The sequence below is a fragment of the Chiloscyllium plagiosum genome, unplaced genomic scaffold, assembly GCF_037043375.1.
Source record: "Chiloscyllium plagiosum isolate Xiang-an unplaced genomic scaffold, Cpla_swu_hap1 HiC_scaffold_32, whole genome shotgun sequence".
Taxonomy (NCBI): domain Eukaryota; kingdom Metazoa; phylum Chordata; class Chondrichthyes; order Orectolobiformes; family Hemiscylliidae; genus Chiloscyllium; species Chiloscyllium plagiosum.
In genome coordinates this window covers 43,817,060-43,832,181 of record NW_028270170.1, presented here as the reverse complement: position 1 = coordinate 43,832,181, position 15,122 = coordinate 43,817,060, and the positions used below count along the sequence as shown (strand labels likewise).

The following is a 15,122-nucleotide window of genomic DNA, read 5'->3' as shown; positions in this document are numbered from 1 at the left end:
TTCAGCCCACGATGTTGTGCCGACCACTGATCTTCATGTATGCACCCTCAAATTTCTGTGACCACATGTATGTCGATGAGTCTCTTAAATGTCCCCAATGACCCTGCCTCCACAACTGCTGCTGGCAACGCATTCCATGCTCTCACAACTCTCTGTGTGAAGAACTCTCTGACATCCCCTCTATACTTTCCTCCAACCAGCTTAAAACTATGACCCCTCATGTTAGTCATTTCTGCCTTGGGAAATAGTCTCTGGCTATCAACTCTATCTATGCCTCTCATTACCTTGTATACCGCAATTAGGTCCCCTCTTCTCCTCCTTTTCTCCAATGAAAAAAGTCCGAGCTCAGTCAACCTCTCCTTATAAGATAAGCCCTCCAGTCCAGGCAGCATCCTTGTAAACCTCCTCTGAACCCTTTCCAAAGCATCCACATTTTTCTTATAATAGGGCGACCAGAACTGGACGCAGTATTCCAAGTGCAGTCCAACCAAAGTTTTATAGAGCTGCAACAAGATCTCACAACTCTTAAACTCAATCCCCCTGTTAATGAAAGCCAAAACACCATATGCTTTCTTAACAACCCTGTCCACTTGGGTGGCCATTTTAAGGGATCTATGTACCTGCACCCAATATCCCTCTGTTCCTCCACACTACCAAGAATCCTATCCTTAATCCTGTACTCAGTTTTCAAATTCGACCTTCCAAAATGCATCACCTCGCATTTATCCAGGTTGAACTCCATCTGCCACCTCTCAGCCCATCTCTGCACCCTGTCAATGTCCCGCTGCAGCCTACAACAACCCTCTGTACTGTCAACAACACCTCCAACCTTTGTGTCATCTGCAAACTTGCTGACCCATCCTTCAATCCCCTCATCCAAGTCATTAATAAAAATTACAAACAATAGAGGCCCAAGGACAGAGCCCTGTGGAACACCACTCACCACAGACTTCCAGGCAGAATATTTTCCTTCTATCACTCGCTGTCTTCTGTTGGCCAGCCAATTCTATATCCAGACAGCTATGTTCCCCTGAATCCCATTCCTCCTGACCTTCTGCAAGCCTACCATGGGGAACCATATCAAATTCCTTGCTAAAGTCCATATACACCACATCCACAGCTTGACCCTCATCACCTTTTCTAGTCACATCCTCAAAGAACTCGATAAGGTTTGTGAGGCATGACCTGCCCCTCACAAAGCTGTGTTGACTGCATTTAATCAAGCCATGCTCTTCCAGATGGTCATAAATCCTATCCCTCAGAATTCTTTCTAACACCTTGCAGACGGTAGACATGAGACTTACTGGTCTGTAATTGCCGGGGATTTCCCTATTTCCTTTCTTGAATAGAGGAATTACATTTGCCTCTCTCCAGTCCTCAGGTACGACTCCAGTGGAGAGCGAGGATGAAAAGATCTTCGCAAGTGGTGAAGCAATTGCATTTCTCGTTTCCCAAAGCAGCCGAAAACAAATCTGGTCCGGGCCTGGCGACTTGTCAATCTTAATGTTTGACAAAATTTTCAGCACATCACCTTCCTCTATCTCTATCCATTTCAGCATGCACACCTGCTCTTCAAAGGTTTCATTCACTACAAAGTTCGTTTCTTTCGTAAAGACAGAAGCAAAAAACTCATTTAGGGCTTCCCCTACCTCCTCAGACTCCTCACACAAATTCCCTATGCTATCCCTGATCGGGCCTACTCTTTCTTTGACCATTCTCTTATTCCTCACGTAAGTGTAAAATGCCTTTGTGTTCTCCCTAATCTGTTCTGCCAAGCCTTTCTTGTGCCCCCTTCTGGCTCTCCTCAGACCATTTTTAAGCTCCTTCCTTGCCTGCCTGTAATCCTGTAGAGCTGAGCTTGACCCTAGCTTCCTCCACCTTACGTAAGCTACCTTTTTCCTTTTGACGAGAAGCTCCACCGCTCTCGTCATCCAAAGTTTCTTTATCTTACCACTTCTTGCCTGTCTCAGAGGGATATATTTATTCATCACTTGCAACAACTGTTCCTTAAACAGTCTCCACATGTCTATAGTGCCTTTACCATGGAACAATTGCTCCCAATTCATGCTTCCTATCTCATGTCTAATCGCATCATAGTTTCCTCTTCCCCAATTAAATATCCTCCCATTTTGCCTAATCCTCTCCTTCTCCATAGCTATGTAGAATGTGAGGCAGCTGTAGTCACTATCACCAAAATGCTCTCCCACCACACGATCTGATCCCTGCTCCGGCTCATTGCCGAGCACCAAGTCTAGAAAGGCCTCTCCCCTCGTCAGCCTGTCAATGTACTGAGTTAGGAAACCCTCCTGAACACATCTTACAAAAACAGCTCCATTCAAATCTTCTGCTCGAAGGAGGTTCCAATCAATATTGGGAAAGTTAAAGTCACCCATTACAACAACCCTACTACGTCCACACTTTTCCAAAATCTGCCGAGCTATGCTTTCTTCCATCTCCCTGCTGCTATTGGGGGGCCTGTAGTAAACCCCTAATGAGGTGACTGCTCCCTTGCTGTTTCTAATTTCCACCCATACTGACTCATTAGGCAGATCTTCCTCGACAATGGAAGCTTCTGGAGCTGTGATACTCTCTCTGATTAGTAGTGCTACATCCCCTCCTCTTTTTCCCCCCTCCCTATTCTTTTTAAATGCTCTAAACCCTGGAACATCCAGCAACTATTCCTGCCCCTGAGAAATCCATGTCTCTGTTATGGCCACAACATCATAGCATCAGGTACTGATCCATGCTCTAAGTTCGTCACTTTTATTCCTGATACTCCTTGCGTTAAAGCAAACACACTTTAACTGATACCTTGGTTCCTTGCCAGGAAAATCCTTCCCACTAGCTGGTCTACCTCTTGCTATTGCCTCATCTGCATCAACTCTTATCTCCAGTATACAGCTCAGTTTCCTACCCCCCTGCCATACTAGTTTAAACCCTCTCGAACTACTTGTGCAAAACTTCCACCCAGGACATTCGTCCCCTTCCAGTTCAGATGCAGCCCGTCCTTCTTGTACAGGTCCCACCTTCCCCAGAAGGCATCCCAATTATCTACATATCTGAAGCCCTCCCTCCTACACCAGCTGCGCAGCCACGTGTTAAGCTGCGCCCTCTCCCTGTTCCTCGCCTAGCTATCTCGTGGCACCGGTAGTAAACTAGAGAACACTACTCTGTTCGTCCTGCTTTGCAGCTTCCATCCTAACTCCCTGAAATCACTTTTTATATCTTCGATCCTTTTCCTGGCTATATTATTAGTGCTAATATGTAACAAGATTTCTGGCTGTTCGCCGTCCCCTTTTAGAACCTTATACATCCGATCGGAGACGTCCCGGACCCTGGCACCAGGGAGGCAACATACCTTCCGGGAGTCCCGATCCTGACCACAAAATCTCCTGTCGATTCCCCTAACTATCGAGTCCCCTACCACGAGTACTTTTCTATTCTGCCCCCTTCCCTTCTTTGCCACAGTGTCAGGCTCAGTGCCAGAGAACTGAATGCTATGGCTTTCCTCTGGTAGGTCATCCCCCCCAGCAGTATCCAAAATGGTATACTTATTGCTGAGGGGAATGTCCACAGGGGATCTCTGCACTGTCTGACTGTCCCCTTTCCTCCCCCTAACTGTAACCCATTTATCCTTGTCCTGAGCCTTAGGAGTGACCAACTTCCTATAACACATCTCAATTACCCCCTCAGCCTCCCGAATGATCCGTAGTTCATCCAGCTCCAGCTCCAATTCCTTAACACGGTTTTCAAGGAGCTGGAGTTGGGTGCACTTCCCACAGACGTAGCCAGCGGAGTCATGTGCCATGTCTTCCACCTGCCACATTCTGCAGGAGGAGCAAGCAACTGCCCTAGCATCCATACCTGGCTTATCTGAACACCCACTCAGTACTAAAGTAGAAAGCTTAGTTCAAGTTGCTATAAAAATTAATAACAAACTTATATCCAATAGAGGAAGTTTAGAATGAACGTTACCTTATTAACTAGGTTAGAGGAGGAGGGCAGGTGGGAGACTCTACAGTCGTCTGAGGAGAATCCAAAGAATTTTTACAAATGCATAAAGGACAAAAGAGTAACTAGGGCCCCTGAAAGGTCAGCAAGGCAGCCTTTGCGTGGAGCCGCAGAAAATGGGATAATACTAAATGAGTATTTTGCATCAGTATTTACTGTGGAAAGGGATATGGAAGATATAAACTGTAGGGAAATAGATGGTGACATCTTGCAAAATGTCCATATTACAGAGGATGAAGTGCTGGATGTCTTGAAATGGGTAAAGTTGGATAAATCCCCAGGACCTGATCAGGTGTACCTTAGAACTCTGTGGGAAGCTAGAGAAGTGATTGCTGGGCCTCTTGCTGAGATATTTGTATCATCGCTAGTCACAGGTGAGGTGCCGGAAGACTGGAGGTTGGCAAACCTGGTGCCACTGTTTAAGAAGTGTGGTAATGACAAGCTAGGGAACTATAGATCAGTGAGCCTGACGTCAGTGGTGGGCAAGTTGTTGGAGGGAATCCTGAGGGACAGAATGTACATATATTTGGAAAGGCAAGGACTGATTAGGGATAGTCAACATGGCTTTGTGCATGGGAAACCATGTCTCACAAATTTGATTGAGTTTTTTGAAGAAGTAACAAAGAGGATCGATGAGGGCAGAGCGGCAGATATGATCTATGTGGACTTCAGTAAGGCGTTCGACAAGGTTTCCCATGGGAGACTGATTGGCAAGGTTAGATCTCATGGAATTCAGGGAGAACTAGCCATTTGAATACAGAACTGGCTCAAAGGTAGAAGACAGAGGATGGTGGTGGAGGGTTATTTTTCAGACTGGAGGCCTGTGACCAGTGGAGTGCCACAAGGATCGGTGCTGTGTCCTCTACTTTTTGTCATTTATGTAAATGATTTGGATGTGAGCATAAGAGGTACAGTTAGTAAGTTTGCTGAGGACACCAAAATTGGAGGTATAGTGGACAATGTAGAGGGTTACCTCAGATTACAATGGGATCTTGACCAGATGGGTCAATTGGCTGAGAATTGGCAGATGGAGTTTAATTCAGATAAATGCAAGGTGTTGTATTTTGGGAAAGCAAATCTTAGTAGGACTTATACACTTAATGGTAAGGTCCTAGGGAGTATTGCTGAACAAAGACACCTTGGAGTGCATGTTTATAGCTCCTTGAAATTGGAGTCACAAGTAAATAGGATAGTGAAGAAGGCGTTTGGTATGCTTTCCTTACAGGAGTTAGGAGGTCATGTTGTGGCTGTACAGGACATTGGTTAGGATACTGTTAGAATATTGTGTACAATTCTGGTCTCCTTCCTATCGAAAAGATGTTGTGAATCTTGAAAGGGTTCAGAAAGGATTTACAATGATGTTGCCAGGGTTGGAGGATTTGAGTCTGGCCAGGCAAGGGCTGTTTCCCTGGTACATCGGAGGCTGAGGGGTGACCTTATAGATGTTTACAAAATTATGAGGGGCATGGATAGGGTAAATAGGCAAAGTCTTTTCCCTGGGGTCGGGAGTCCAGAACTAGAGGGCATAGGTTTAGGGTGAGAGGGGAAAGATATAAAAGAGACCTAAGGAGCAATGGTTTCACACAGAGGGTAGTACGGGTATGGAATGAGCTGCCAGAAGAAGTGGTGGAGGCTAGTACAATTGCAACATTTAAAAGGCATTTGGATGGGTATACGAATAGGAAGGGTTTGGAGGGATATGGGCTGGGTGCTGGCAGATGGGACTAGATTGGGTTGGGATATCTACGGATTACATTACAGTGTGGAAACAGGCCCTTCGGCCCAACAAGTCCACACCGACCCGCCGAAGCGCAACCCACCATACCCCTACATTTACCCCTTACCTAACACTACGGGCAATTTAGCATGGCCAATTCACCTGACCTGCACATTTTTGGACTGTGGGAGGAAACCGGAGCACCCGCAGGAAACCCACGCAGACACGGGGAGAACGTGCAAACTCCACACAGTCAGTCAGTCAGTCGCCTGAGGCGGGAATTGAACCCGGGTCTCAGGCGCTGTGAGGCAGCAGTGCTAACCACTGTGCCACCATGCCGCCATTGGGTTGGAAGCATCTCTATAACTCTACGACTCATGTGAGACAATTGGCAAACCTCAGGCAGTACTAAAACCAGCAGCTTTCATGCTTATTCCTGCATTTGAGGAACCTTTTGCAAGAGTCTTAATTGATTGTGTAGGACCCCTCCCTAAAGCAAGAAGTAGGAATCAATATTTGTTGGCTATAATGGATGTGTCCACTAGATTTCCAGAGGCCATTCCCTTATGCAATATCAGGGCTCGCAGGATTGCAGAGGAGTTACTCAAATTTTGTACAAGATACCCAAAGAGGTACAATCATATCTAGGGTCATATTTTATATCAAAATTATTCAAGGAAATTACAGATAGCTTGGGAATAAAACAATTTACATCAACTGTGTACCAATCAGAAAAGCAAGGAGCATCAAACTTCAAACAATCTTGAGAACTTATAGTCAAGACTATCCAGAGGATTGGGATACACGAATTTCATTCATACTTTTTGCAATTAGGAATTCATCTAATGAATCAACTAAATTTCATCCATTTGAATTCATTTTTGGACATGAAATTGGGAGGACCACTGAAATTAATTAAGGAAAATTGATTAGTCAGACTTAAAAGACTACATATCTGGACAATGTATCAAATTTTAGGGAAAGATTAAATAGAATAGATGAATTAGCTAGATATTTGAATGTAGTACAGCATGTGATGAAACAGGAAGCAGACAACTAATCAAAAAAATCATATTTTCGCTCGAGGGAATAAAGTGCTAGTCACCAGTGATACACAAACCTATAAAAGCAAGGTTTTCTGGATTTTATCAAATTGAAAGGAAATTTAGTGAGGTAAATTATTTGATAAGCATGCCAGATAGAAGGTGTTAATATGGTCAAGCAGTATATGGATGGGAATAGAAAGCAAAAGGAGAATGTCATAGTTGTTACAACTCAGAGTGAAGATCCAAATCCAGATAAATCTGCATTTGATATTCCTCAAATTAAATTAGATAATGAGGAAGTTCTCAAATAATGCAATACATTATTGAGTTACCTTCCAAAGGAAAATTGAAATGATCTGAAAAAGTTATTGCAATCACATGGAGAGAAATGTGAGAATATACTCGGAAGTACTAACTTGATTACGCATGGTGGAGCCATAGGAAATGCTGTTCCAGTAAAGCAACATCCTTACAGAATTAACAAAAACTGAAATTGCTGGAAAACGCTCAGCAGATCTGGCAGCATTTGTGGAGAGAAATCAGAATTAACATTTCTGGTTCAGTGCCCATTCTCCAGAGACAATATAATCAAAGTAATTTGCAGTGAATGGAGCTCACCATAGTGATAGTTCCAAAACCAGATGGTAGCCAACAAGTGTATGTTGATTACCTCAAAGTCATTGCAGATACAAAATCTGATTCTTTCATGGCTAGGAAGGTGGGACAAGCAAGCTATATTTCTAAGTTGGACTTTGTCAGAGAAGATTTGCAAATACTTTTGCCTGATAGCGAAGGAAATTTTGGCTTTCATGACTTTGCAACTTTAAAATAATGGCATTTGACATTAAAAAATGCACGAGCAACATTTCAAAGACCAACCAATAAACTAATTTAGGGATGACCCAATTGTGTGATGTACAGCGAGGATCTGGTAATTTTTTTTAGTCTGACTTGGAAGAAACATTTGGAGCATCAGTGGTATTGGTCAATCGACTTCAGAAGTCGATTGGTGATAAAACTGGTTAAGAGTGAGTGACAGGATATAAAAAACAAAAGGTTATGGGGAGTTTCCCATGCCATTAACAAAGAGGTAAGCACTACGATTCTTGGGACTGAGTGTTTTTGTTGGAAATTTGTACCAAATCTTAGCAGTGTGGTTGCTTCACTCACTGACTTGTTGAAGAAAGTGCAGAACATTACTTGGGTCTCTGGAAAAAATGGGGATCGAACCATTGGGCCATCTGCTGCTCTTGTCCTTTTAGATTGTAAAGGAAATGGTTTGGAAGTTACTGTTGAAGGATCACTGTTGAGTTGCTGCAGTTCTTCTTGTAAATGATACACACTGCAGCTCCTGATCATTGTTGATGGAGTGACTGTTGACATTAGTGGGTTGATTTAGCATATGGCTTGTTCTTGATGATGTTGAGTTTCTTTAGTATTGTTTCAGCCTGATTTGTACCCTGCAGGTTGTGGACAGGCTTTGGGGATTCAAGAGGTAATTTTCTTGCTGCAGGTGGTGAACTTGTTGCTCTGAATGACCTGTTTCCACATTGTAGGGATTCAAATTATTCTATTCAATGAACTCAAAGTCTTGGATCATGTCTTGTAGCCATGTTACTTATCTCTTGTTCAGTACAGTTTCTGACAATAGTCGTGTCCAGGAGGTTAATAATGGGGAATTTAGTGATCATATTGCCATTGAATGTTAAGAAGAGATTGTTGTATTCTATATGCTGCTCTGATTTGTGTGGTGCAAATGTTAATTGCCATTCATCAACCCAAGCTTAGATGTTCTCCAGGTTTAGCTATATTTGGATGTAGGGTGATATTGATGGTGGTATCTTTAGATATGTCTATTGCTCATTTAATCTACAGGATATCTCTCCCAGATGTTAGTTAGAAAGTCTTTGTAGGATCAACAGGGTTTGATACGGTTCTTTACAGTGCTTAGGTAAATGTTAGGTTGTCTTTCCAATTCCAGTCCTTTTTCCTGAACTTCAAAGCCATTAGTTATAACTGAAGGATTGCAAGCCATTCCAGAGGGCACTTAAGAGTCAACCTCATTGCTATGAATCTGGAATAGGTCGAGTTATTTCCCGAAAAATGTCAGTGAACCAAATGGGCATTAACAATGGTCTCATGGTCTTTAACATTCCGAGTGATGGCCTAATAAAGAATATGTAAGTAGAAGTTTCCTCATGTGAGGCAACCACAGATAAGAAAGTTTTAGGATAAGGGATAGCAGATTTAAAACAGAAATGAGGAGAAATTACTTCTTGCAGAGGGTGGTGAATCACAACCCCAGAGTACTATGGATGCTGAGACACTAAGTAAATTTAAGAAGATAGACCAATTTTTAATTATTAATATATCGGAGGGTTCTGGAGAGCCAGCAGGAAATTTGGAGATGAAGGTGAGGTGAGATCATTCTTGACTGGATCAAATGATGGAACAAGCATTCAAAATTCTATTACCTCAAAAAATAAGAGCTGGAACAAAATGGAGATCATTATATTCCAGTTCTTGTCCAAAGCAGAACACCTTCACTCAGAACTATAGAAAGGTTCCTTGAACTGATATTCCATCAAATAATCCTGGTACTCCTGATACTCTGACTGCACTGGTATAAGAAGGCAGCTCACTGCCATGCTCTCAAGGACATCAAGATTTGGATTTTAAAAAAGTCCCAAATGTGAGTCCTTACTTCCTTTTTCTTAGAAAGCCCTGGTTCTAAAAAAAATGATCAAATTTCAATAATAATCCATTTTTCATTCTGTTTCCTTGGTGGAGAATTTGTGTCCTCAATAATATGGTAGAGAGAAACAAAAAGAAACAATGTAATAAATGTGCTGAATTTATGACATCGGTCTGTTCAGGAACCAATTTGGGAACTAAATATTTTATTTTATCTAATGGAGACTTGCTTCTGTTGTGCCAGTAAGCTAACAACTAACTAGGGATGCTGCACAGAATAATTTCACAGGATTGTACAATCTACTTTCAATGAAGGTTTATTGATGATATTATTGTTCTATTGTTTAATATCAGTGTATCCTCTCTCAGGTTCGTTCAGCTGTGAGAAAAAGATGGCATCGTTGGCAAGACAATCACTGGATCCAGACACGGGTTGCCAGGGCAATGTCCATTCCAACATCTCCCACGAGGGTCAGTTTTCAGAGCATCAAGCAGACAACTGTCTAAATACATAGAGTTGGAACAAGTTGATGCCAGCTCACTGTGTTCCTCCAACTAACCTTCAGTACACTTTACCCCTCATCAGACTGACTCAAAAATTCTCTGTTTCTCTCAAACTCACCTAGGCTTTGTCCATTACATCAACTCCTTGGTGATTTACTGAATATTTAAGTCATCAATAATTGTTGAAAGATAAAAGTAACAAATATATATGAACATCAACAGATTCATAACTAAGTGGAATGGGTTCTAACTATCACAGCTAATTTCAAATTTCAACTTCCAGATCCCTGCAGCAAAAGTGACCTTTTTTCCCCAGCCACAGATTTCTTTACTGGAAGTAGTTGTCTCTCTTGTACAGAAAATTTGTGGAGTATGGATCTGTCAAGTGTAACAACATCATGGTAAAGTGGCTGAACTTTTCTGTAATATATGTATAATGTACTGTGTCAGTTATAGTTAGCATTATTGCCACTTTGACAGTCAGTGTACATTGTCGTATTTAGAGGCCCTAGCAAAATGGACAGTGTACGTACAGCAATCAAAATCTATGGAATACTTTCAATTATATTGCATCACTAACCAAATAACTAGTGTAGGGCTCGAATGCTGAATACTGTTGTATGACACAAGAAAGATGACAGGTTCACTCAGTCAGTTGGGAAGGTTCGTAGCTATGAATATCTCCAACAGACAAACTTAAGTACCTTTTCCCAGGCTCTTTTATAGTTTATCAATGGCATGCCTTCTACCACCCACCACAGAATTTGATTGATAAGTCAAAGAGACGACCATGATTTATCAATGAACATCATTTTTACATTTCAAAAGGACAAAACTTAGACTCAGAAGATATTATTTTCAAAGCAAACGTGATCCAGCTGAATCTCTGTTCAAACTGGTTCTGTGTTCCAGATGAATCTGTATCCAGTAGATTTACTATTCTGGTTGATTCTATGATCAACCTGATTTAGTGTTTTAATTGACACTATGATTAAGTTGATTCCATTTTTCAGCTAAATCTGTTCTGTAGATATTTTGTTCTCATTGTTTGATATATTTATTTCTGTTGGCTAACTTATTCTATTTTCAAACGGTTCTGTGTTTTAGTAAATTCTGTGCCATTGTTAAATTTGGTCAATGAATTCACAGTTTTTCTTTAACAGGGTCGATGCTCCAGCGATATGGTTGATCCTGTGTTCCACGTGATCTTGAGGGAATTGTTTTTCAGCATCAGTTGATTGAGTGCTCTCAATCTCATATTTTCTGGTTAATTGTCATGCCAAACTAGCCTCTCTTTCCAGGACTTCACTCTAGCCACAGGAGAACTCAAATTTTCAGCTCCACCAGCCAGCAAAACCTTACTCAACTGGCTGAAAGCAAAATTTAAGTCCTTTTGGGCCTGACCCCGTCCATTCAAAATTCTTTTGTCTTACTTAAATAAAAAACCGAGGGAGAACTCAAACTATTTATTAACTGCCTGTATGAAAAAGATATTTCAGCACCCAGTGACAACATCCATCTGCAAGAGAAACAGGACAAAACATATCTCTTAAAAGCGTAACATTGCCACAATTCATCCTACCAAAGTGCACAACCTCGTGCCACATGGTATTCAATCTGCCACTTCTTTGCCCATTCTTCTAGCCTGTCCAAGTCCTTCTGCAGCCTCCCTGCATCCTCAACACAAACTGTCCTAATCATATCTTTGTATCAGCTTTCTCCATGGCTCTCCAGGTTTAAAGTACTTTTTTAGATTACTTACAGTGCGGAAACAGGCCCTTTGGCCCAACAAGTCCACAATGACCCGCCGAAGCGCAACCCACCCAAACCCATTCCTCTACATTTACCCCTGCACCTAACACTACAGATAATTTAGCATGGCCAATTCACCTAACCTGCACAATTTTGGACTGTGGGAATAAACCAGAGCACCCGGAGGAAACCCGGGGAGAATTCTCAGACGTCAGTCGCCTGTCGCCTGAGGCGGGAATTGAACCCGGGTCTCTGGCGCTGTGAGGCAGAAGTGCAAACCACTGTGCTACCGTGCCGCCCTTCAAATGCTAATCAAAAAGAACCCTCAATTCAGAGAAAATAGTTATGCCCTTATCCAATTTTCTGCACTTCAATAATTTCAAAATCTTTCAATTTTGTTTTATATAAACCATTCCAGCATTTGGCACTTTCCAAGTGCAATACAGTAAAAGTTAATAAACTGCAATTGATGCAAAGAAAATTTTATTTAAACAGCGGATTATGGTAGTGGAATTTTCACTGGTGTAATCAACTGAGTTACAAAACTCAGTTTGGTGTATTATACTCACTTTTGGATCGCCCCTGTACCCCTGCGCCAAAATGGTTTTTGCTGTCCCTTTGTTTGGAGGATTATGATAGCTTATTTTAGTTCACCTCATTAACTCAGTACATCTTGGCGATCATTTCTGTGTATCGCACCCCGCATTAGATAGTTCCGATCAGACGCCATGCAAAACAGACCACACAGACGTACAAACACACACAAAACTCATTCACTTACAGTACCTATCCTTTTATGTATTAAAGAACCATTATTTGGTCAAAATATGTTTTGAATTTAAAATTAATCCCTGCATAATCTATTATATCTTTCTAATTGATGTAAAGGTATGGTTATTTGGAAAGGCAACTATTCTTATGGACCAGGCCAGATCCTCTCAAACTATTTTAAGAAGGTAGCCGAGACCCTAACTTTTTCTAAATTTACAGGTTGATCAGAAGTGGGTGTTGCAGGTGTGATGCAACTGGTCAAATCACTCAGCTTTAGACAAAACAACTTATTTAAACACTGCAGTTGAAACACAAACAAAAGAAAGTGGAATTTAGAATAACTTAACTACTGGAAAACTTAACCGACCCAATACATCAACTTAAGTAATTAAATGCTCCAATATGGTAATATCTGATCAACACCCCTAGACAAAAAGGTAGATTCAAATACAGATTCTTACAGGCAAGAGGGAACAATGTCCACAGAGAGATTTCAGAGAAAGTCAGTTAGGAATCCTTTACTGAAGATGGCAACCCTCCTGGTACTTCAAACATCTTGTGACTGCTACAAATTAAAGAAAAACTAGAACAGCCTGAACTGGGAGAACTGGCCACTCCCCTTCCAATGTTAAACTGATTTAACTTTCCAGACCCTAGACTCTTCGGCACCTTTGCCTTTTCCATCTCTATTCAAAAAAATCCAGGATAAAATAAATCTTTTTACAGTGTTAGTATCAACATGCTTTCAATATGTACATGCTATAAACTGTATTTTAATCTCGTTTACATCATTGTTGGTTAAGTTCTGTTTTCACAATAAATCTGTTTTGTTGGTTATTAAAGCAACCTGGTTGACGGAAACATTTTTTAAATTATAAATCCCAGCATTGACAAATTCTCATATCGGTAGCTGGGTAAAGCATGTAATTGTATGTAGTGACTAGTAGATTTGTAAAATTAAACAGTAACAGGTCGCTAAAATATTGCAACCTATTAGGAAGGGAGTTCCAGAACTTTAATCCAGATGGCATAGAGATGTGGAGCTGAATCTTATGTTTCTTTGCTGGACTTTTTTTGCCTCAAAACCAAATGAGTTATGACACCATGTTTTGCAACACTGCGTAGTAATTTCTTATGACCCCCATGGCTTCTCTCACATCCAATTCCTACCATGCAACACCAAAATCACCGTTTCTGGCAATGTTCTTAAAATCTTTTGTAGATATTAATAAAATGCATAACTCACTGAAATAAGCAACTTGAACATCAAAACCTCAATTTCTAGTAATGTTCTTAAAATCTGTTGTAGTTGTTAACTAAAATGCATATCTGGGTAAGATCAGCTTGAAATCTCACTGCGATAAGCAACTTTGCTCATTAAAATCTCCCATTCTATCAAACTTCCAAAAAGATGTTGTAAATGGTGCTAAAATGCATATCTCACTGACATAAGCAGTTTGCACATCAAAACCTCAATTTCTATCAATGTTCTTTTAAAACCTTTTAAACAAGCCTTTTAAAAACCGGCTTTAGATACGACGAAAGTACATATCTCAGTGAGATAAGAAAGTTTGAACACCACAATCACCATTTTTAGCAGTGGTCTTAAAATCTGATGCAGATGTTCCTGAAGTGCATAACTGGGTGAGATCTGTAGGTTTAAACATCAGAATCCCTATTTCCAGCAAACATCTGCAAAATGCTGGCATGTTCTTAAAATATGCTTTGGGTGCTACTAAAGCCCATATCTTAGTGAGATCATTAAAGTACATATCTGCGAGTGATCAGCAGTTATAAGCACCAACATCGTGATTTCCAGCAAACTTCTGCAAAATACATAACAAGTACTATAGATGCTGCTAATGTGCATGACACAATGAGATAGGCAACATGGAACACCTTAATCTCCAGTTCTAGCAAACCTCTTAGAATTAGTTGTAAATGTTGTAAAATGCATATCTCGGTGAGATAGGCAACTTGGAACAGCAATGTCTCCATTTCCAGCAAACTTCGTAAAATCCAATATAGAAAACAAGTATGCTGTTTTGGAAAATGTAGTGTGTGATGGATTCTCCGGGAAATGTAGCATGATCAGCCAAGTTTCTGGTATCGAGACTGGCTCTAATGCAATGAGGGATACATCAGGTTCCAAGAGATCCATTGTGTTCGTGGGCTTTCTAGTCTGAGGCACAGACAGACGTTTCTGTGGCCAGCAGCGAAAAATCAGAATGGTGTGTTACTTCCCTGGTGCCAGAATCAAGGATATCTCAGAGAGGGAGCAGAATCTTCTCAAGGGGGAGAAGGCCCAGCAAGTCATTGTACACATTGGAACCAATGACATAGGAAGGGAAAATGATGAGATTCTGAATGCAGAATATAGAGAGTTAGGCAGGAATTTAAAAAGAAGCTCCTCGAGAGTAGTAATATCTGGATTACTCTCGGTGCTGTGAGCTAATGAGGGTAGGATTAGGAGGAAAGAACAGATGAATGCATAGAACATAGAATAATACAACGCAGAACAGACCGTTCGGCCCTCAATGTTGTGCTGACCTGTGAACTATTCTCAGCTCATCCCCCTACACTGTCCCATCATCATCCATGTGCTCATCCAAGGATTGTTTAAATCT

General features: G+C 41.2%; 1 protein-coding gene across 2 annotated transcripts in view; it reads left to right on the top strand.

Annotated features, from left to right (window-relative positions):
• Nucleotides 1-13,337, top strand: part of LOC122540028 (corticotropin-releasing hormone receptor 1-like) — a 366,881-nt gene extending 353,544 nt beyond the window's left edge. For both annotated transcript variants that reach the window (XM_087977957.1, XM_087977956.1), the window contains 2 exons: nt 9,838-9,939; nt 11,136-13,337. In XM_087977957.1, coding sequence (XP_087834083.1) covers nt 9,838-9,939; nt 11,136-11,210 — 177 coding nt within the window. In that variant the 3' untranslated portion in view covers nt 11,211-13,337. The remainder of the gene's footprint in view (nt 1-9,837; nt 9,940-11,135) is intronic.
• The last annotated feature ends 1,785 nt before the right edge of the window (nt 13,338-15,122 follow it).